Source organism: Plectrocnemia conspersa, unplaced genomic scaffold, assembly GCF_051122295.1.
Source record: "Plectrocnemia conspersa isolate PC_06_02 unplaced genomic scaffold, ASM5112229v1 ptg000010l, whole genome shotgun sequence".
Taxonomy (NCBI): Eukaryota; Metazoa; Arthropoda; class Insecta; order Trichoptera; family Polycentropodidae; genus Plectrocnemia; species Plectrocnemia conspersa.
The window spans coordinates 31,276,742-31,299,080 of record NW_028277174.1 but is presented as its reverse complement, the minus strand read 5'-3'; the positions used below and the strand labels follow the sequence as shown (position 1 = coordinate 31,299,080).

At 31.4% G+C, this 22,339-nt stretch overlaps 2 protein-coding genes across 2 annotated transcripts in view; one reads left to right on the top strand and one right to left on the bottom strand.

Annotated features, from left to right (window-relative positions):
• qsm (Zona pelucida superfamily protein qsm) overlaps positions 1-10,866 on the top strand; it is a 33,267-nt gene extending 22,401 nt beyond the window's left edge. Inside the window, exons 3-10 of the mRNA XM_088195262.1 lie at positions 8,753-8,848; positions 8,924-9,030; positions 9,094-9,248; positions 9,313-9,393; positions 9,460-9,609; positions 9,677-9,824; positions 9,893-10,022; positions 10,087-10,866. Coding sequence (XP_088051388.1) covers positions 8,753-8,848; positions 8,924-9,030; positions 9,094-9,248; positions 9,313-9,393; positions 9,460-9,609; positions 9,677-9,824; positions 9,893-10,022; positions 10,087-10,307 — 1,088 coding nt within the window. The 3' untranslated portion in view covers positions 10,308-10,866. The remainder of the gene's footprint in view (positions 1-8,752; positions 8,849-8,923; positions 9,031-9,093; positions 9,249-9,312; positions 9,394-9,459; positions 9,610-9,676; positions 9,825-9,892; positions 10,023-10,086) is intronic.
• Positions 10,753-18,230, bottom strand: Amt (Ammonium transporter). Its single transcript, XM_088195234.1, has 12 exons — positions 17,977-18,230; positions 16,639-16,725; positions 16,372-16,570; positions 16,159-16,304; positions 15,937-16,100; positions 14,028-14,113; positions 13,880-13,962; positions 13,660-13,809; positions 13,518-13,595; positions 13,274-13,452; positions 11,201-11,323; positions 10,753-11,133 (listed from the first exon to the last, which is right to left on the bottom strand). Exons 1-12 carry the CDS (start codon positions 18,119-18,121, stop codon positions 10,876-10,878), a joined length of 1,698 nt encoding a protein of 565 aa, XP_088051360.1. The 5' UTR covers positions 18,122-18,230; the 3' UTR covers positions 10,753-10,875.
• Between the last annotated feature and the right edge of the window lie 4,109 nt (positions 18,231-22,339).

Below are 22,339 nucleotides of genomic sequence, written 5' to 3'. Positions count from 1 at the left end.
TTATAATAAACGTTGATGAGCGTTAAAATTTTCATCGGTGGATTTGCCAACCTTGCACTTGTCCTTCTTGTATTCTAATGCTGTTAATGCAGTGATGCTTATCCCTCGGAATCTTGTCGGTGAGTCGTAAAAGCTAATATAAATTTGTATATTGTACTTTTAACACGCAAATAAATGCTTTTAGCCTAACCGGGTAGTCCTCACAGAGGTTTTTCATTTTATTGATACTTTGATAGAATATATAGTAGAGATAAGAATGTAAAAATATATAGTAATTGTAATTATTGCACATTATAGCTCAGCCAAATGTGTCTACTTATTTTAAAAGTAAAAGGTTAGTTTATGGGTAATATTATAGGATCTAACTAAATTTAGTTGGCATATATTGTTATTTATTTAAATTGTTTATTACCTAAAATAACTTTGTAACTTTTCTTGGATTGTATATTATGATTATCTCTTACCATTCTAATTAAATGAATATTACAATGTGATTTTACAATAGTGAACCTATGACATTTACCGAAAAATTTATAAAACAATATATTTGATTATCTCTGATATTTTTAATGTTAAAATAACTTTAGTTTGATATACCTGTTAAATTATATATTATTAAATTATACTACCGAGATTTATTATTGAAATAAAATAATTTAATAGTCTGTTGCGTAAAATGCAAAACGGGAGTCGGTTGTACTATAATACAATAAATACTATAGTAAACCGTTCATCAACAACAAGCAACTGTTGATATTTTATTATACGTTATTTTATCATATTTGAGTAAAAATATTATTTTCTAAATTAGATATGATTAAAAAGAGGCTTGTTCTTGTTTTAGATTAATTTCATAATGACTTGTTTGCGAATCACCTTCAAACTATGCAGCAATTTTTCACACAACAATTTTCGTGACAAGTATACGTATGATACAGAAAAGGAGATATAATTTAATTTCTCTCTTTGTCTTTCATTCCCACGTGTTGTGAAACGTCATCCATCCCACGCCACGTATTATACCGCCTTTTCATTGTCCATATTTTATGTGAAGAATTCTTAAAGAACTTTCCAAGATTCGTATATGATATTCAGACAAGAAAACTTTCACAGATTCTTATGTATTGTCTTGAAGCGTTTTCGCTATTTGGGCGAAAGTGGAAAATTTCATCAGATACCATTCAAAAATATATTTCACTTCTAATAGATAAGATTGAATCATTTCCTGTCGATAATAATTTTCCACTCCAATTGTGGAAAATAAATTACCTCATCGTTTATGCGAGATTATTTTGCCAATTTGCTAATGATTTATAATTGACAGAGTAGTATTGGCAGTTTTGCTGTTTATAATAATTTCTCTTTGATATTTTTTTATAGTGTATTTTTGAAGTTTCGTTTCTTAGCTAATTGTGAAATGAAAAAAAATCGTAACATGCTTGAACAATATGTGCAACGATAAGTACATTGAATAAAATGGTCAAATACGGCAATATTTCGGCATATATATCATTGAATACATTATTAGGGAAGTATTGGGAATCCAACGTACTCTCTAATCCTCCATATTTTGTCCAATGAACAATAATTCAGGGCGGAACCAGAATCTTTTTGTCGAATAAATACCACTCTTTGTCGGTATCTTCTAGATTTGTTAAAATAGGGTCCAACGGTTTAAATAAAAGTTCTTTGGCGCAATTTTTCAATAGCAATTGCGCATTTACGCACCACTGCATTAATTATTTGTTGTTATTTATCTATTTTATATATTTTATTGCAACACATAAGTGAGCCCAATGCGTTACAACAGGGCAAACAATTAGTGAGACACCTAAATCAGTGACATTTATGTTATTAGTTAATAATAACTATTATTACAGCTTATAATTAAAAGTTGTCACGATGTACGATCTAGCTCGAGTTTATATTATTTATTCATCCGTGAGATAGGGAGAATCCAGGAAAACTGAATGTGCGATGTTCGGTTGAAATTATAGTTTTATAATAATCACGATAGAAATTAAAAAACACTAGGGTCTATATGGGATTAGAATTTTTGCTATTGACACACTAGCCTAGTAATAATCGTGCTGGTAATAGCGACAATAATTAGATTCCTAATGAATTTGTGAAACAAATCTGTTTTATGGCGCAACAATTATGGGTGGTCCCGAAATTTGTTGTGAACCTTGAATATTTTTTTGATTAAAAATGTTTATAAATAATTACCATGTATTCGAATCAAAATTGATACTTTAGTGAAAATGCCACAAATTGAACGGTTAGCCAGGCAGCGTAGCTAGATAATTATCTATATTATTTACAATGATAAATTCATTACGGCCCTGCTTATCGAAACGGCTTTATTCCGAGTACGCATACGAAACTCATATAGTTTGTTTCCTGTGCTAACAATGGACACTGTGTCGAAACAATGGGGTGCACTGACCTTCCACCTCATCTTCAGGAACATCATGAAGAAACCGGTCATCAGTAGTGGCTCTCTTTACCTTATATACAAGTGAATCGATTATTACCCGGCGATAATGGGCTAAAAACGCGCGTTTATACTGCGTATCGTGCTCAAGGTATGTACACACATGTGTATCTTAGTATGTACTCACTCATTTTTTACAAACCCACAATTGTTAGTAACTTGCCAACCAGATCAAAATGAATCATATAACTAGTTATTAGTTACACTCTATCGCTGTTGATGCTCTTATGTTTGCATTTTAATTGTGATTCGTTATTCTTGAATTGTTTCAATTTGAATGGTAAATTTTATGTAAATCTGAGTTCTGCCCGATGGTTCGTCAGATTATGATTATACTCAATAATCTTTGATGCCTTTTCTCGGTTATAAAATGTATACTTCATATTTAATACACAGTCGTAATGAAACAATCGATAATTTGATGTGTATAGGTTGATAGTAAGCAAAAATATATACTTTGCTTAACTTCTCCCTGCGTAGAAATGTCATCTTATCAAGCTTAAAGGACCAGTGAAACACTTTCAATTTGAATTAGCTTTCTAAATGCTTAATAACAAATAGGTTTACCCCCCGTCCGTAAATTTCGGACGCTAGCGGTATAAGATAGAGCGGTAAACTCCCGCTTAGGTTGGTCCAAGCATCTAGACCGTAACAGTAATTTTAATGGGCTTGACCCAAAATGAGAAATAGGAGAGCGCAAAAATCAACTATCCTTCCTCAAAAGTAAAAAATCCCCGTCAATAACAATAAAATCGCGCCTTCGCCGTCGCAGTAAGAACGCTCGGTAACATAAGTTCCCACTGCGACGGCGACGGAATTTGTAGTTTCCTATTTGTATTTGTATTTTTCTGGTATATATTCACGTGTTTATTTAATCTATTTGTGTTAACCCAGTCAGTTCGAGAGCTATCCATTTAATCATTATTCATAATTTAAAAAAAGATGGCAAGTTTTAGTTTATATCCGTTTCGTGTGCTTTAGAGCTAATAGTAGGGGCGCAAACCCAAACTTTCCATCTCTTTCACAATTATTAATAATGATAAAATAGATAGCTCTCAAACTGACTGTGTTAACACAAATATAGTATAAGACGATGAGCGGTGGTACGCGGTACTATAAAGTAAAAAAATATCCAATATGTTTCGTTATTAATTTATTAAAGCAGCACCCCTTTCTTAAATTTTTCACAACTTCTTAGGGACTTACATCCTTTTTGATACGAGCATAATTTACCATGTGATTCAACTAATGCACATACATAGCACTGTCCTAATGCATGAGCGCTACACAAATATAAAGCCTACTGTTAACTATTCATGCAAACATTATAATAAATATATGACTCTATTGCACAATTTTTAACCAATGGGTCACGACGCAAAATTAGGTCAACAATATTTATATGCTAGATATATGAGTAATATATAAAGCATGTATTTTTCTTTACTATTACATACAATCTACGATATTATAATTGTAACAAAAGCACTTGGTTTTCACGTATATTTTGGTTGAAATAAAGTATATAGCGAGAGCCCATACCTAAAGCATGCATTCTAATTGCGTGTGACGTTTACCCCTGCGTCCGTATACTACGGATACTAGCAGTTTAAAAACGAGCGAGGAACTTCCACTTGGGATGGTCCGAGCATTTTGGCCCATAACAAAAGTTTTGCCGGCTATATCGCGAATATAAAAAAAATCAAGATTAAACATGACACAATATTTAACACGCTCTCAAAACATATTAATAACTAAGTGTATATTAGTAATGAATTTTATTTAAATAGCTAAAACACAATGAAGACAAAATATTAAATATTCTGATTCATTGACTTGGGAGTCTATTTTTTTTTTAAATAGTGTTGCCACTAAACAAAATGATACCTACGTAACGCATATAAATATAATATAAAACAGTATATATTCTGTTTATAAATATTATATTTTTGTCAAAACAGTGCTACCAAATAATATAGGTTTGCAAATATTTTATAATCGATAAGATTACCATACGTCCCGGTTTCACGGAATTTTCGAGATGACCTATTTTTTTATCTGTTTCGGTTTAGAGTTTCATAAATATGTTAAGCCTAATTATTGACATACATAAAGATATAATAAATATTTTATACATTAATACCGAAGTATGAGCAAAGTCTGATGCTCAAATTACGAGCGCAAAGTACGAGATTATGTGAACTTATGTAATTCGAGCAACTGCCAAAATTGTGTACATATTTGATATTGCTTTACTTATATATAGATTGAATCATTGACATGAATTTCCTGCGATTTTTCAATTATTGAAATATATATAAAAAATATTTAAAATATTCATATGTTCAATAGTAGAAATAATATATAAAGTGAAAATGTATCAAACAATTGATTTCACTGTTCAATAACAGTCAAACTGTACGTTCGAAAAATTTGGCCTTAACAGGTGATGTATCGCCCTACAACTATTTCTTGAAACGTCAGTAAAATTGTATTATCCGTGAATTGGTTTGTAAAACTTTTTATCGAAAATAATCAGTATTCTTAAATAACTCAGATTGAATAATTTTTTAATGTTTTAATCGATACAAACACGCTTTTTTTAATATTATCATCTAGTGAAATTATATTTTCACTAGTAGAACTATATACTTCTTATGTACTAGTAGAACTACATATGTAAATCTACTTGTGAAAATGTATTGATATTCCTAAATAATATTCACATAATTTTAAATAAATTCTACAGGAAATAATTATCTTTATAAATTTATCTAATGGTTATTAGGTGAAAACATTTTTGCTGCACGAAAAAGTACAATGGGTATTGTTTGTTTCGAAAAAAATATAGTGACCTCAATATTTTCTTCATAAAATTGGTTCTAATGAAATAGATTTTAAATCCAACTTTGGATTTTAAGTGTTAGTTATACGTTGCAAAACGTGAGGTTTTAATAGTTACTGTATTTTATTTTATTAATATAATTAAACTGACATTAGAATTGATTCAGTGGAACCTTTATTAAATTTATAATTAGAAAATTTATACGTGACTCTCATAAATAACGTCCTGATCATTAATATTCCGTTACATCAATATTTATATTGTGTACACATACTCGTCGAAGTTTTAATAAATCATGACATCACAGTTTGCTAAAAAGCTTTTTCCTTGAAATAAGATGTGGGTTTGTCTAGATAAAAACCACAAAAGATGAAGGTCAATTCACATTTAGTGAAATACTGTTTGTTGTAAAATTTATGTATTTGTTAAGAAAAAGTCAGAGAAATCTTTACACGGTTTCTTATGTTAATTTTGACACAATACATTATTTTTTACAGAAGAAAAAAAATCCACATTAATTTTCATACGCTTACATTATTTGGTATAGTTTATAGCTATCGGTGTTTTATTGGTCATCTTTGACTAAAAACATATTACGTATAGTAAATGTATAGTATAATAAACATTCAGATCCGTGAAAATCATAAATGCTTTTAAGCTTGTATAATTATTTTTCAAGCCAAACTAATTTAACACAATTAAATAAGTAGGCCAACTATTATTTTATTTTCGTACTTTTTTTTCAGAAATTATAGTTAGCAAAAATTAAAAAAAAATATCATGGATTGCCCCTTATATGACTTCAGGTGTACAAATTGCTTGCTTGTTGGTTAGGATAGTTGACTTAACACAACTTAATGTTTGCACAAGTCATTGTGAAAAAGCTTGAGCTTCTAGTTTTACAATTTTGATGCTAATGGAAACTTCAGGGTCGGTTTCCGCTTACTGAACTTCTCTTTGGCGGTCACACACCGCATCTTCGTGTTTAATTGCTCAAGACACGCTACTCACCTATAACGAAATGCATTCTTAGGGGGCATTCTGATGCATTTTTATTGCATCACCGTATTGAAAAGAAAAAACACATACAAAATATCCAGTGGTCATTATTTCGGTACTAAATGGCGTTTCCGTGCTTGTGAAGCTATTCATTTTCGACTGAACATATTAAGCACACCTTAATGCCTAAATATGTTGCTTCATTGAACATTTTATTTATATTTCGAAACGTGGATAGCATTCAAATAATTTCATGCTAGATATGTGTAATTTTTGTGCTGACCACTCGCGCTTTTTTGTAGAAGGCAAATTTATTGATATTATAAATTATTATCAAATTGGTATTAGTTTTTGAATCACGTACAAATTGGGTAATTACTATAGATACGTTAAGTTCTTGTAGCTTTGTCTGCGTCTCATAGATACAAGTTCGGATACTATCATGTGTTCCAAGCCAAAAGTGTCTCATTAAAGTTCCAGATGGAAGTTCTCGAAGGCGCGAAGTTTGTTTTTATACACTTTTAATAATAAGGAAAGTACCATTGTTCTGCCTACTTTTAACGTTTAGACTAATGCGACGATTAAGGGGTGAAACAGAATTTTTATTTTCTGTTAGTTTCAATTTGAACAGCTGGAGATGACAGCACTTATAATATAGGTCGACTTGTAATTCGGCTAGTCAATACAATACAGCACTCCTTTGCAGGAAAATCATTTCAGCTTTTTCTAGGGAGGGGGGCAAAAGTTAGCTAGTCCGTGATAATTTTTTTTAATATTTCGACTTCATCAAGATTCATAATATTTCATTAAATTATATGCATTTTTCTGGCCAAATGCAATAAGGGAACAAATTACCCCACCTGCACACCCTAAGCTATATCCCTGTTTAGAATCCACAGCACACTTCATAAAAGAACTTTTAATAACAATATTTAATATTTATTTATTTAAATTAAATTAAATTAATACCATCGTAACAGGTTATCCCAATGCGTCACGATTGTCGAAAACATTAGCACCAGCTCTTAGTAGCTGACATTAAACATAATGCGTAATGCCAGCCTATAAAGGAGCCAGATGGCCACAGTCATAAGCAAGTCGGCAAGTGCGGAAGTCCTAGTCCCGGCGATCATCAAAAGAGGACGTGATTGTGATTCTCGAAGATAACGACATATAATAAGTGAGAAGCTAATGAAGCACATCCAAACCGAATTTTGACCAATAGGAGAACGCAAAAAACAATTATCACTTCTCAGAAGTCAAAAATCCACGTCAAAAGCAATAAAATCGTGTCGGCACCGTCGCAGTGGGAACGCTCGGTAACGAGCGTTCCCACTGCGACGGTGTGATAATTGAAGTGATAATTGAGAAGTGATAATTGTTTTTTGCGTTCTCCTATTGGCCAAAATTCGGTTTGAATATATTTTGATCAACATTATTATATCAGAAGTGGTTTGATAATACTTTGATAAACATCTGTCAAAATAATTTTTACCATTTAATACTTCTTACCAGTCCAATTTAAATTCTAACCATTTAATAGGAATTCTTACCAAAACTGTATTAAATTTTGACCCGAAAAATATGAGCCATTTATAATTAATCAAATATATGTCACTAATTACACATTAGAATATGTCTGGTGTCTCACTATTTATTTGTAAGTATTGATTGTGCCTACCCAGTTGTAACGCATCGGGCTAACGCCTGTCATGTTACAACGGAAGATTTACAATAAATAAATTATGTGCGTGAATTTGATACAAAATATATTACTATGATTTTTTATAATAATATTTATGGTTATGGTTATAAAAAAATAATATTTAAATCAATCAAGATAAACTTTATCGCTATATTATATTAATATATAGAAAGGCGGTCTTTTAGAAAACGGTATCACTACATAAATATGACATTATGCTAAGTTAAACATTAATGTAAGTCAATGACTTACAACTGAGATACCTGGGTTCGAATCCCATATGAACCATATGAGTATTTCAATTTTTATCTGATTATTCTTTTGCAAAAATTGGGAGTGTCCTAGAGTATAACTGGGTACATTTTGGAATAAATGATATTTAATTTATTTTACACATTTATTTCAAGTAATTTTATTCAGGTCGTTAGATGTAAAATTGTGAAGGGAATTGGTACATACATATATAATAAAACAATATTATAAATTACTCTAATAATAGTTCTTTAACTCAATTGCAGTATATTTATAAAACTATCTAAAAATAGCAGTTAAATAATTTTATAATTTCATTATAAGATGTATACAAATAATATAACGTATAATTTCCCACTGATAAAGGTTTCTTGTCTCACATTAATGTAAATAATTGCTTTTTTTCTTTGTATTAGTACTATATATTTATTAAATATTTATGTCTGAATTTCAGGAAAGCAAGCTAAAGTCAATTGTGCTGCTGATATGATGACTGTCGTCGTTCCTTTGGATACCGACAACGAAAGAGCATATCTCGATCAATTAAAAGGTATATTCATATAAGATAATAGCTAATTAATTTTATGAATATACTTAGAATTAACAAACGTACTTTAATTTTCAGGTTATGAAATATGTGCTCCTTTGATCACCGACGGAGCGGCTATATTTAAATTAGACTTAAACGACGTTCATCAATGTGGCGTTACTAGACTTTTATATCAACCGACGGTAACATATAAAAATTGCTTTATAAATATATAATTATTTGCTTTAACAATGTGTATTTTAAAGGGTAAACGAGTATTTTATCACAAAATTGTTGTGGAGAGCGAGAACAGCCGGGAGGTATTATCGGTGAGATGTTCAATCGGACCCGTTGTTCCCGTGGATATTCATAAACTTCACAAAAGAGATTTAGATTTACCAGCAGGATTCCAAGAGCCAGAGTAAGTTATATAAATGAAATGCTACACTGGAATATGTTCTATAGTTCTTGATATGTCTTTACAGAAATCTGGACATCACAACGACTCTAACGGAACGAGCTCCAGAACCTCAATTAGGGGTCGCTGTTAGTCAAAATGGAAAAGAGTATGTGTTTATAATATATATAATGAGTCTTTGAGTTTGTATTTTATTGACATTTTAATATTTCAGAGTATCCGGAGAGATATCGGTGAGACCAGGCACTCCGTTGACTATGAAAGTTTTCTTGAATAAAGACTCAGCTCCGGTTTATGGCTTGATGGTAAATCATTTACAAGTATCAGACACTGCCACTCAACAAGAAACTATTGTCTTTAATGGGTATAATGAACAATATAATGGTGATTATATATTTTTATAATATATTGACACAAAGTTGAAATTTTAGTTGCTCGGTTGATCCGTATCTTTTTGACAACTTTATAACGACTGACGGTGACTCTTTAGAAGCTAAATTTAGAGCATTCAAGTTTCCAGATACTACTTATGTTCAATTCAGAGGCACTGTTAATGTATGCTTAGATAAATGTGAAGGGGTAAATAACTTTATATAAAATGTACATATATTAATGAAATAATATTTAATCATAATATGATTTTTTAGATACAATGTAGTAATGGAGCGATAGGATATGGAAGAAGGAGAAGAAGTATTCAAGGAAATGATATCAATAAACTGTTTGAAATATCATTAACGACGTTCATCAAAGTCGAAGACGATAACAACGAAGCGGGTATGTTAAGATAAACAAATTATTCCTTGAACTATTTCCCCTCAATCGTTTTTTTAATATCTAGATGACATTCCTAAACTATTGAGAAGCTTAAAGATAGCCAATCAGATGCTGGAACACGAAGATCATCCTGAAGAAGTTTTAAAGGCCACAGTTCGTGAAAAGCCACAAAGCGTCGGTTTGGTGAACTCAACGTTCAGCTCAGCGACGTCTTTAAGAGTGAAAGGACATTTGATAGCACTTGTGATAGGAGTTGCTTTATGTAATTTGATGTTTGCAAAGTGAAAGACATAAACAATTTAACACGGTATGTGCGTTTGCGGTTCAACTTGTGCAGGTTGAATCCCATTTCAATCGATTTGGTTGTACTAAGTAATTGTTGTAAATTGCTTAACATATTCATAGTATGTTTAGTAAGTCTTAAACGTAAACACTCCGACGCGACAATAGTAATTTTGAAGGTGCTACTATTTTTAAGTACATTTTAATACTAATGTGCAATTGTGAAACGTTACTCTAATATTAAAAATTCCTCTTAACGTTGAAGGAGTCGTCGCTTATTACTTTTAAAAATTACATTTTTACTTAATACGTTGTAAATATATTATTAAAATAAATTTAACTAGTCCTTGAATACTAACAATTAAGTGATTAAATATCAAGAATGAACAACTTCTACCAATAATTTTATTTTTTAATGCAAACATTTAGTTTATTGTAAAATTAAACATTTTCTTTAAACAAACATTTATTTTATTAAAACGTACTAAAGTGAATAGTCAACATTACAATGACTATTCTTAACTAACTAGTGTACTTAAACTGAATAAAAAAATTGTTAACATAACTGCGTTTAATTAATCCATTGCATATGACCTTCGGGCAAAACAGTATTTTGATTTTGTGGCATAACTTTAATTCTGGGCATTCGAATCATAACGTTGTTTGTTTTGATTCTTGGTATTTGTAATACACCAACATCTTTGCCGTTGTATTGAATGTATTCAGATATAGTCTTGTTTTTTGAAGTTGGTAAATTTATAGTATGAGGTGCTTTATTAAATTTTCCACGATTTTCATTATAAAGCGAAGAATCATCTAAATCGTTTGACTGAAATATAAAACCACATTTAAAAATAATTTATATAAATGAGTCCAATATAAAGTGTAATATTTACTGGATATTTTTGTTCTATGTAATAATAATGACCCATGTTTGTACCAATAGGATTTATGGCCTCTAGTTCTTCGATTTCTTTGTAATAAGGTCTTAGAGTTTCCATCATTCTTGTAATTCCAATCTATTTTGTAATTGAAACACATATTATGTAGATGTACATCAGGTTATTATGTGTAAAAGAATGAATCAAATGAAAACCTTCAAATTGCAGTAATAAAAAAAAACGCGTTTAAATTGTTAGGATGATTGTTGAAAATTGAGAGAAGGACTTGAAATGATAGGGACAGGTGTATTATTATTATGACTACAGAGTCATTATGGTTGACCACCTCAAAAGTAAAATGATACAATTGGTCAAAATAAATCAGCATGGAATTTGTTTAAGCTGCGTTTTATCCAATATTATGTAGCAGTCTTACATAATTCATTATTAAAAAGTGTCATCTTTTATAGAGGCGCTTTATTAACAAACCCTTGTGAGAAATTGTCATATTAAAACACAAAAGAGCTAGCCAACCATAACTTGTATAACCGTTTGTTACCGCTAGCACTAAATACTGCACTTACATAATAATAAATATAGTGTTTTCGCAGAAACAGTACTGTTTCGCATAACAAGTAGTCATTCGTATTTATGATTATTAGGTGGACATCGGGAATTGACCACAATGGTTTTATTTATAAAGGATCACCCGGATAAACATAGACAGGCGAAGTTTAATAATACGTCCTAATTTATAAAAATAAAAATAAATTAATTTGCACAAGCTTCAGTGAGATAACATAACTTGAAACTTAATAATAAGAAACTTAAAAAAGTAGTAAGAGTCACCATGGCCAACTCTTAAGTTACTACTTTATTTTGGACCAGTGGCGTAGCTAGGGTATGTGCCGCCCAGGGCAATCCTTAAAATTGCCGCCCCCTCCCATACATTTTTTACAGGGTCATAAAATCAGCATTTTTTAAAATAATAAATTGGTTATTATTAAGCTCTTGTTATTCGTGGATTTATATATGTTTCAGTGCATTCAGAATTAAGAATCACACTAGACGATCCCATCGCGAATATGCCGCCCCCAAGCAAGTGCCGCCCGGGGCGGCCCGCCCCCTCCGCCCCCCCCATAGCTACACCACTGTTTTGGACGCAACCTTATTGGGTAAAATGAACTCTTCTGCATTCGACACCGCCGCCTGATACTGACACATGTATAAATAATACCTTTATAATAATATATATCATATATATAGACGTTTTACTGGCTGATAAAGTCACACTAACACTAATTTACTATGTGAAATAAAAAACATATGATTGATTCACATGACAAGCTTTACACATTTGGCCTCAAATCCGAAAGCTTAAAGAGTAGCCGACATGTAGCAATAAAAATCAGGCATTAAGCACGAAGGCACCAAAGTTAAGCAACGTTTTTTGAGTAGTGTTAGTATAAAACTATTGAAATTTCCGAAACGGTGCGTTTATATTACTAAAATGCTTCATTTTTGAAGTGAAATCGTGGATTAGCACACCACATCTTTCATGTGTTCTGCTGATCCATAAAGTATCTGCCAGATTGTACCAAGCTAGCTGCCTGCCACCTTTTGAGTGTTTCAAAGCAAAATGTGATTCTGGAGATAAAACCTGGGCTTATTACAACCAATTATAAAAAAAGATAGCGAGCAAGGAATGGTGCTATACCTTCCCATATAAACTGAAGAAATTTTGCACACAACTATAGGTTATGCTGTCATTATTTTAAGATTAATTATATTTTTTGTGGAGGCCAATTGCCACCCATTAGCAACGGCTAGGTAACAAGATAATTGCGTTCTTCCCAGAATCACTCTAGATAAATACCAGAGAACTTCTATCGCCAACCGTAGAGCAGAGCGGCAGCACCCTCAAGTCAAGGACTTTGCCACTTGCCTGGTAAGGACAAAACTTGCTCGCTCAAAGGGGCAATGGGATCAAAGAGGTTGGGTTAAGAGGTGCACGAAAGGCTCACATTGTTTTCATTTGACTCAGACTCAAAAACTCGTATAATTTTATTTGTGTTATGTTTATAATACCTGGCCATGTCTAATCATGTGTTCGGTTATATCAGCACCTAACAATTCTTCTTCTTCAGTCATTCGTATCGGCACAAAGAGGTTTATTAACCATAGTAGTGCAGCAGTACTCGCTAAGCCCCATACCATCAAACAAAATGCTGATAAAAATTGAACTTTAACCAAATACCATCCGCCTCCTATTGTATAATTTCACATATATATATTAAATACGTTTCGTTGAACATACAACTTTATTTACGACCTTTAAATAAGCCGCAACGCCCACGAGTTGTATCCAAAGGTTCTGGATTGTCTGCAAAGAATCCAACTGCAATTACACCTATGAGGAAACGATAAGCCATAAAATTTATAATGATATAATCATATTGAATAAACATGTATACCCCATAATCCTCCGAATCCATGAACGGCTGAAGCCCCGACCGGATCGTCTACTTTCATGATGTCGACTAACGGCGTGGTGAAACATGTTATGGCGCCTCCTATTACACCAATTATAAATGCTTCCCAAGAATGATACAGGAAACATCCGGCTGCAGTCATTAAAGCATTACATAAATCGCAATAATAATTCGTGAGGAAAAATCGTACCATCATACATACCTGTAACTGATACTAAAGAACCTAAAATGCTGTTTATTAAATCCATCACGTCTATCTTCCCTTTGAAACGTATCAAAGAATACCTATTATTTTTAAAGTAAATTAATAATATATCACTCTACTATACATTTTATTCTAATATACTGACAATAAACCAAAACATCCTCCGCCGAAAGAACCAATCATTGTCATTACAGCAGCACGTGCAGCATACTGCCATTTAGCTCCGCTGACCTGTAATTATTTAAACGTACAATTGAGGCAATATTGATCGGTTCACCTTGAAATATTTATTTTAAAAACTAATTTATGTATTAATACAAAATATTTAAAACCACTGAACCCATAAACAATATTTAACAAGTTAAAATTAATTCAAGGACTTTGGGTATCAATAATATCGAAAGTTCGTATCACAAATGCATCTGAAGAGAAAGCATTGGATGTTATTGCTCAGCCAAAGTCGTAAAAGACGGACATAAAAGGGGCGTCTGTAGAACCGATTTAACGTATATCGAGAAGAATGTGATTTATTGTGCGAAATATAAGACGTTGCATTGATTAAATTAAGAATACGATATAGTTGAAATATTGTAATATTTTTATTTATTTATTGCGGAGTAAGTAGGGTATTGGGGGGAGAGATGGGTGGACATTTTAAAGCACTATTCAAGTGTAACAGGGGCGTCATTTGAGGGTTGGGGGAGGCAGGTGGTGAATATGCAAGGGGCAGTTTTTGCGCTCTACTATTGACCAAAATTCAGTTTAGTTATGCTTTATTCGATTCTCACTTATTAAAAGCAAAGTCCCATTAAAAAAGTATATAAAAAAGCAAACAAGCTTTTTATTATAAATGTATATTCAAATAAACCATTATGACTATGATAAAAAAGTAAGTAATGATTACAAATTAAAAAAAATCATTCAAAAGCTTCCAACTTGTTTGATGAAACTAAGCGACATACAGTATGCGCAAAATGTCACGAACACAATGAATGATTAAGTGCTCATTACATTTATTTTATTTCTGATATATTATATAAGAGTATATAAATTAACTTAGTCCTTTTACAAGCAAAACATATTAGATTCGGCGTTCATTTTAATAGAATGCCATAATAAAAAAAGTCGCTTTTTGGCCAAAATAAAAATATTTACGAGCATGTGATTTTTAATTAATTCAATATTACAAAAATGTAAGCTAATTATGCTTTTTGGTCATTTTAAAATATTATAAACAAATAATAATTGGCGTTAATTTTTTGATGAGTAATTAAAAGTAATAGTTATCCGCATTAATATTTTATAACAGAGGCTGCCAAACTTTAAAGTTCTGCGGCTTATTCAGTGGCAGAAAAATATTACTTTATGCGAACCTTGCAGTCGTGCGTTTAATTTTATAGAATGCATAGTTTGTATATTATTAATTTCGAATAGTGAAGCGAAGTAGTAGGAAGGGCAAGTTCTGACTTGTGGATGTTCCAGATGGAAGATCCTGATCTGAGAGTGTATTCAGGGCCGACCTAACCTATTTAGCGCCCCAGGCAATATCTTAATTGCCCTCTTCCCCACTCCCATATATTATCAACTCAATCTAAATAAAATATATAATAATATTCAAATATTACTTTACCATAATTTTAAATTTATGGTACAGGAAGGGTCAGAAAAATATGCGGTTTGGAATAAATTATTTAAAAAAACTAAAAATTTTATCGATTATGAAAATTTATCGAAAAATATATGAATATTTTATTAATAAATTGTTATTTTCTGTTAAAATAAAAAATATTTTCGCAATTTTCTTTATTATTTTGACAGGCAAAAATGGATCAATTCGCCCCTGGATGTACCTACATATATCAACATTATTGTGTCCAAAATCATTTAATTTGTTTACACGAATTCTTAATTCACTTTGCGTGTCAAAATAATAAAGAAAATCGATTTTCCGTCGAAAAACAATCAGACCTGACCTTGAGTGATTATGACATTAGACCTTCGATTAACAAACTTTGATTATTGTGCGTTTTAAAGTACACAAAATCAATACTAACCCCATAAGTGCTTCCAGAGTTGAAAGCTAACCACCCCCACCACAAAACAAAAAGTCCTAAAACAGCATTGACTGGGGACCCGGGGGGTAAAGGTGTCCTTCCTTTGCTGTACCTTCCTAAGCGAGGACCTAGCATGGCTGCCGATGCAAATGCAGCAGCACCTCCTTAAATAATATTTTATGTTAATAAATATATAAATTCATAGTTATTAGAGTAGCTTACCTATTAAATGCACAGGTCCAGAACCAGCAATGTCCACAGCTCCAAGATTGTATAAAAATCCATGCTCTCCCCATACCCAACCAGCAGGTATACAATACACCAAAGTATTTAAGAATGAGAAGATGCAATAGGCTTTAAAATTACACCTGAATAATAAATAATTCAAGTACAACTCTTGGTTTGATTTTTAACGTAAATAAATTATTTCAATACCTCTCAGCCATCGCTCCGCTGACTATAGTCGTGGCTGTAGTTGCAAATGATAGTTGAAATATGAACGCAGCGAATTCTGGACCCATTTCTAGGTTACCGATGGATGGGTCTATGAAAAATCCTCCTATTCCTATGAAAGGATTTGTATAAGGACCTTTGCCGAAAGACATGCCATAACCAAACATCCAATAGGTGATTCCTGAATAAAAAAAATATTAGCACTAATTGTATTTTATCTTAGAAAGATTTTTTACATTTGAAGCAAACCTCCAACCACTATATCAACGACATTTTTCATCATAATGTTGACTTCATTCTTAATGGAAACACATCCAGCTTCCAGCATACCGAAACCTTAAAGGTAAAACATGTACATTAGATTATTTTCATATTGTCTATACGTGTTAACACCATGCGCGTACGGTGAGATACACGCCTTTTCGCTCGCTCGCGTGTTAAGTGACGAGAGTGAGCGAGAAGAAATGAACGTGCGGAACACATGTAACGCACGCCCTTATCTCTCACTCACACTCGTTACTTAACACGCGAGTGAGCGAGCGAAAGGGAACGAATATCACCGTACACGCCTGATTAACACCCTTCGTGTCGTCACTTTTATTATAGGTTGATATGAAAGTTACTGTTGTTTTAATGGCACTTTTTCAGAAAGTTTAAATGGTCGTACCTGGTTTTAAAACCGATATTTTTGTCATTAATAAAAAGGGACATTTTCTACTTAACTGTTGGTCAGTTTCGTTTTAGCTTCGGTCGTGTAAAAACCTCCAATTTGAAATAATAAATAATGTTATTTAAATTTAAAATATAAAGTAATGTGACTACAGTGACTAATAACATATGTTAATATTAATTAAACATATAGTGAAAACTTGAACGTGTCTTCTTTGGTTCAATAAGTTTCATTCCAGGGATTTATCACTGGAATACGAGTCCCGCTAGAGGTCCCATCAAAGTTAATGACTAAAATCTCGAGGCAGACCCTCGACTGACCTCAAGACAACTTGCAGAAAATTTTAATATTGACTAATCAAACGTCCATAACATCCCTCATTGTCCCTGGACTTCACTAGCAATTACTATTTATTTTGACCCCCTGCATATTTTTTTAGTAGTAAAGAAACTGTAGAAGAAAGTAAAACATACATAGATGAATTTTTCGCCCTAAAACTTAAATAATAGGATTAATATATTAACTGATCTATACGTTTTACATAATTATGGAAATTATTATTTATTAAATACACCTTATTACATATATATGTATTATTAAAGTTTTTTATTATTAAAAAACGGGTATTAAAACAAATACTTTTGCATCAAATCAATAAAAAGTATTGTAGGTGTATGTAAAAACTATCAGTATTTCTAATCAAATAATAAGAAAATCATGTACATAAATTCACATAGTACTTTACATTTTAACTAGTCTAAAATTCACCTCATCGTAATCTAAGAAACTAAAATTCTTGGAAAAAATCGTGGAATTTTACTTATTAACCGGTTTATGGAAAAATGTTAAAGAGTTTATCAATAAATTTGCAATTATAAAAACGTGATAAAAATACAATATAGAATAAAATATCGTACCTGTCTGCATGGTAAATATAATAAAGGAAGATGTGAGTATCCAATTTGTGTCTTCTACTTCCAATTCAGACAGGTATCCTCCAGGAAGATGAAAACTCGAGTCATTTGTAGCGTTCATAATAGAAGAATTTTCCGGGTAGTCCATGATCGGAAAACTGCTGACTCTTCGGAATCAACTTAGAATCTGGTCGGATGAAAATGTTTTTCCTTTTAGAATGTCGTGCGATGATACATAAACAAATCAATTATTGAAGAATGTCTGTCCAGGCTGATGAATAAACTATGGTACAGAAGAATAATTGAATAGTTCGACCACGAAGCGATTGTAAAGAATGAAGAAGAAATAAATACGTCCGTTTGGATGACCGTGGCTATTCAATGCTTTGTGGTTAAAAATGGCGTTTTCAGCTAGTTATTGCACAATTATGCATACTATTCCATGCGGTACTCACGAGCAACCTTTGAAGATAAGATAAATATAGCTAGGAATGCCATTGTCAATAGTATTATTTTAATATTTTTAACATAATTTCTCTTGGTTTCTGAAACCATGTGTATTATACAATCTGACAAAAAGAGAAAACTCCTTAGAGAAATTGCGGAACTTCACCTTAATTATTTTGTGGGCCACTATGTTTGGCTCGACTGATTTTAGTAATTTTAAATTGCCGACAGTTATACATGTTTTGCGCTCATCTCGCGCTTCAAAAAATGTTTCTAATGGCACGCAGAAAGCCCGAGATTATGAGCGCAAAGCACAATAAAGTCATCGGCAAGTATAGATTACCAAAATCAGTCGGACCAGACATAATGGCCCACAGTTGTAAAGGTTGGCCTCTCGTATCAGTTACTAAACAAACTTTAAGATTGCGGTGGCCGACATGTGTAACACAGTCATAATTACGGAATCAAGATAAGGGATGACTCATTAATCGAATAGCAGCGAGATAAGGGATGAGTCATCAATAGACATTCAATGAACGGATTACGTTTCCCACGTTCCAGTCTTTTCGTCCAAAAGTAAAATTAGTGAATTTACACTTTAAGCGCCAATCTTTTTCAGTATTAATTTGGTCATTGATTCAACTAAACAATCAGTATTGTTATTAAATGGTCAGTAATTTGAAAAAATAGACAGTTCGTAAACAATCGAACGCTATATAAGTTATCGGTAGTTATTACTTTTATTTTAAGAATAAATGTTTCGCATTTAAATTATATCGAAAATTATATTTTGACTAAATGTTGGTATTTTAAGACAAAATGGTAATATTCATTGCTAGACATGAAATTCAATTGAAAATGAAAAGCCTTCGTTAAAATAAAATAATACATAATTTAATACAAAAAATAATACCTATTATTCATATGGTATTTTAAGAATTGTTTTTGTATTATTATCATCAACATCTCGTTATAATTATTAAAAATACATTTAGTTTCATAAGTTACAAATATAATTTAATTTACCGAAACATATACCGACCTTCGCATTTGTTCATGTAAAGTTTACGATTTTATGTTGATGTTTTGAAACTGTTAATTTATACCGTTTAATAGATATTAAGCCCGTTTGAATATTCAATATCGCTTATGCAGATAAAAACATCGTTTTTTAGAAAATCCAAAGAATGCTAATCGCAAATTATGAGAGCCTTTTAGCGATTTTTTTGCAATTAATTTCATCGCAACGATTATGGATGGTCCCGACAAGTTTTTAAAACTAAATGTTATAAAATTACCAGCTGTCCACACTAAGTTAGTTTATATAACGTGTTTTGTTTTATAATTTATAATATAAACTAAATAAATGTATACGTTATTTTATAGCCATCTTCGTGTAAGAGTGTTTTAGGACCAAATTTGCCGGCCAGATTTAAATGAGTGATTGCGTGCGCCAAATGGGTGCAATCATCTTAATGGAAATTGCTCAAGGTCACTGACATTAGGCATTATTCATGATCAGACATTATAAATAGATAAAATATAGATACCACCAGACATCATTTTATTAAATTTCTATACAAAAAATACTTTTATGTTTCTGAATTAGAACTATTTTATTTTACTACGTTAGCCATAAAACAACATTATTTAGCCATGAAAAAATAAGTTTATTGTTTTTTATTTATATTTTTTAAAATATTTATTATTTGACATTTCAGCTTTCGTTAAAGACGTATAGTTTATAGGTTATGTTTTGTTTAGTATACGCTTGCGTGGCCAGTTTGCAACATTTCGTACAATCAATAATTCTGCAGAACGTTCGATCGTTCGTCTCTTTCGCACGTATTGTTCGTTGCGAGAGAAAACGAGACGAACAATACAACCCCACGCTTCAGGATAGCTCAACCAGTCACGCGTTGAACACTTATAAATTTATTAATATAAAAATAAATAATAAATTAGTAACTAGGTTACCCGTTTCATATAGATTACACATATATTTATTTGCTTTTATTAAATTTACAATGTTTGTAATCATTGTAATTAACTACATTATATGATTAACTTTTAGTAGCTTTATACTATTTTACTATTTAAAAACTATAATATTCGTTCTTAAATTTAAAGTTTTACGACCACTGTCTATTGACAGGGTGGAACTAATTTTACAATTAAATGTATTACAATACTTGATTTCATTTAATTGTGTGTTTAATGAATATAAATTTTTGTTATGTAATATTAGAATGCGGAAATTTTACAAAATGTTTGTTGAAAATATTTTATGTAAATAATGATAAGCAAATTAATGTCTTTTGACATATTAAATTTATTGCTTATTATCTTGCACACCATATAATTAGTATGAAAATAGATAACAACTAGAATTTTTTTATATTTTTTGTAAAATTTAGAATTAAATAAAATTCTCATAGTATGAAAAAAGCAATGAGGTACAAATTGATTTTTTTCGATTTTTCATTATATTATTTGTAAGTAAAATATTACTATAATTATTATAAGGAATACTTCAGTAATATTTTTATTATTATTAAATAAACGCAAAACAACGATTTTTTGGTTTTCATTAAATTTTTGGAGGAAAATTTAAATGAACAATATATAAAATAATTGAGCTTCACTGTTGGACTGACCAAATCCCCCCCCCCTCCATGAAAACAGCTAAATAAAAAATCTTTGGTTATCCCTTAAAAAAAATTAAAAAAAAATCGTCTCGAATCTATCCAGAAAATATTTTTTTTTAATATATCATTTCCGTGAAATCATATATGAATACATTTTCACTGTGAGTTATATATTTTTACTAATAATTATTTATATTTTACTGGCAGGTGCATATTCATGACACTCAATTCGACTGTTCAAACGCAAACCTAACCTTAACCATTACAAATTAACCCAACATGATCTAATAAAAGTTATGAAAAATGGATTGAAGTAATGGAAGAATTCTTAATTCTATGCAAACTTTTCACCACGTCAAATTAATAATGAAAAAAGGAAAATTATTATTTACAAATACAAAGCAATTCTTTCTCTTAGATGTCTTTTAATATAGCATTTGAAGAGGTCGTCAGTGACTTTTTAATTAGTAGAATAAGGGACATTCTAAATTTGAAGCTGTGAACTATATGAAAAAACGAGATTAATTTGTTTATGTATGGGCGAAGTCGACAGCTATTTATCTTTCTCGTAACTACTGCGCAAGTATGAGAAAGATAGATATTATAGTTTGCCCTTTGAGCTCGTAATCAGAAGGCTAAAAATCAGCACACGAATTTATAAATTCGTGAATTTATTATAGAATAGGGGCAATCTCAAAATTTTGGTCAGATGTCGAGTTTGGCCTTTGTGCCCTGAACGCCTCATATATACGCTGTCAGCATTAATAAGTTTGTTTATATGGGATTTGTCAGGATAGACACTCTAAAAGCATGCGGGTAGAAGGCCTTGGGTAGCCAGCCCTCGTTCAGTACTTAAATAAGACTCAGGAGTTTCGTCCCATTAACAAATATAGCTTTTATATTCTAGGCGCGACCTCCTACCTGGGTTGTCGTGAGTGACAGCCACGATCGGGATCTATAGCATTACTATTACTATCAATTCAAGAGACGGGATGGAAGAGGAGGCGGGGGGGGGGGGAAAGTTTACTGTTCTTAGGGAATGGCAACCTATATTTTTCAGTATGATTAAAAAATATGCTTTAATGATAGAATAAAAGTACCCATATATCTAAATTTACTAAATCAAGCAAAAATCAAGACTTTTGCAAAAATAAATATTTCTGAACGCTTGGCATCGAGTGAATGTCGATGAAGCTAAACTAAATTATATTAAAGAATGTCAATTTAAAAAGGTTATAATTCACTGTGTTATGTTATTAATCATCCATTAT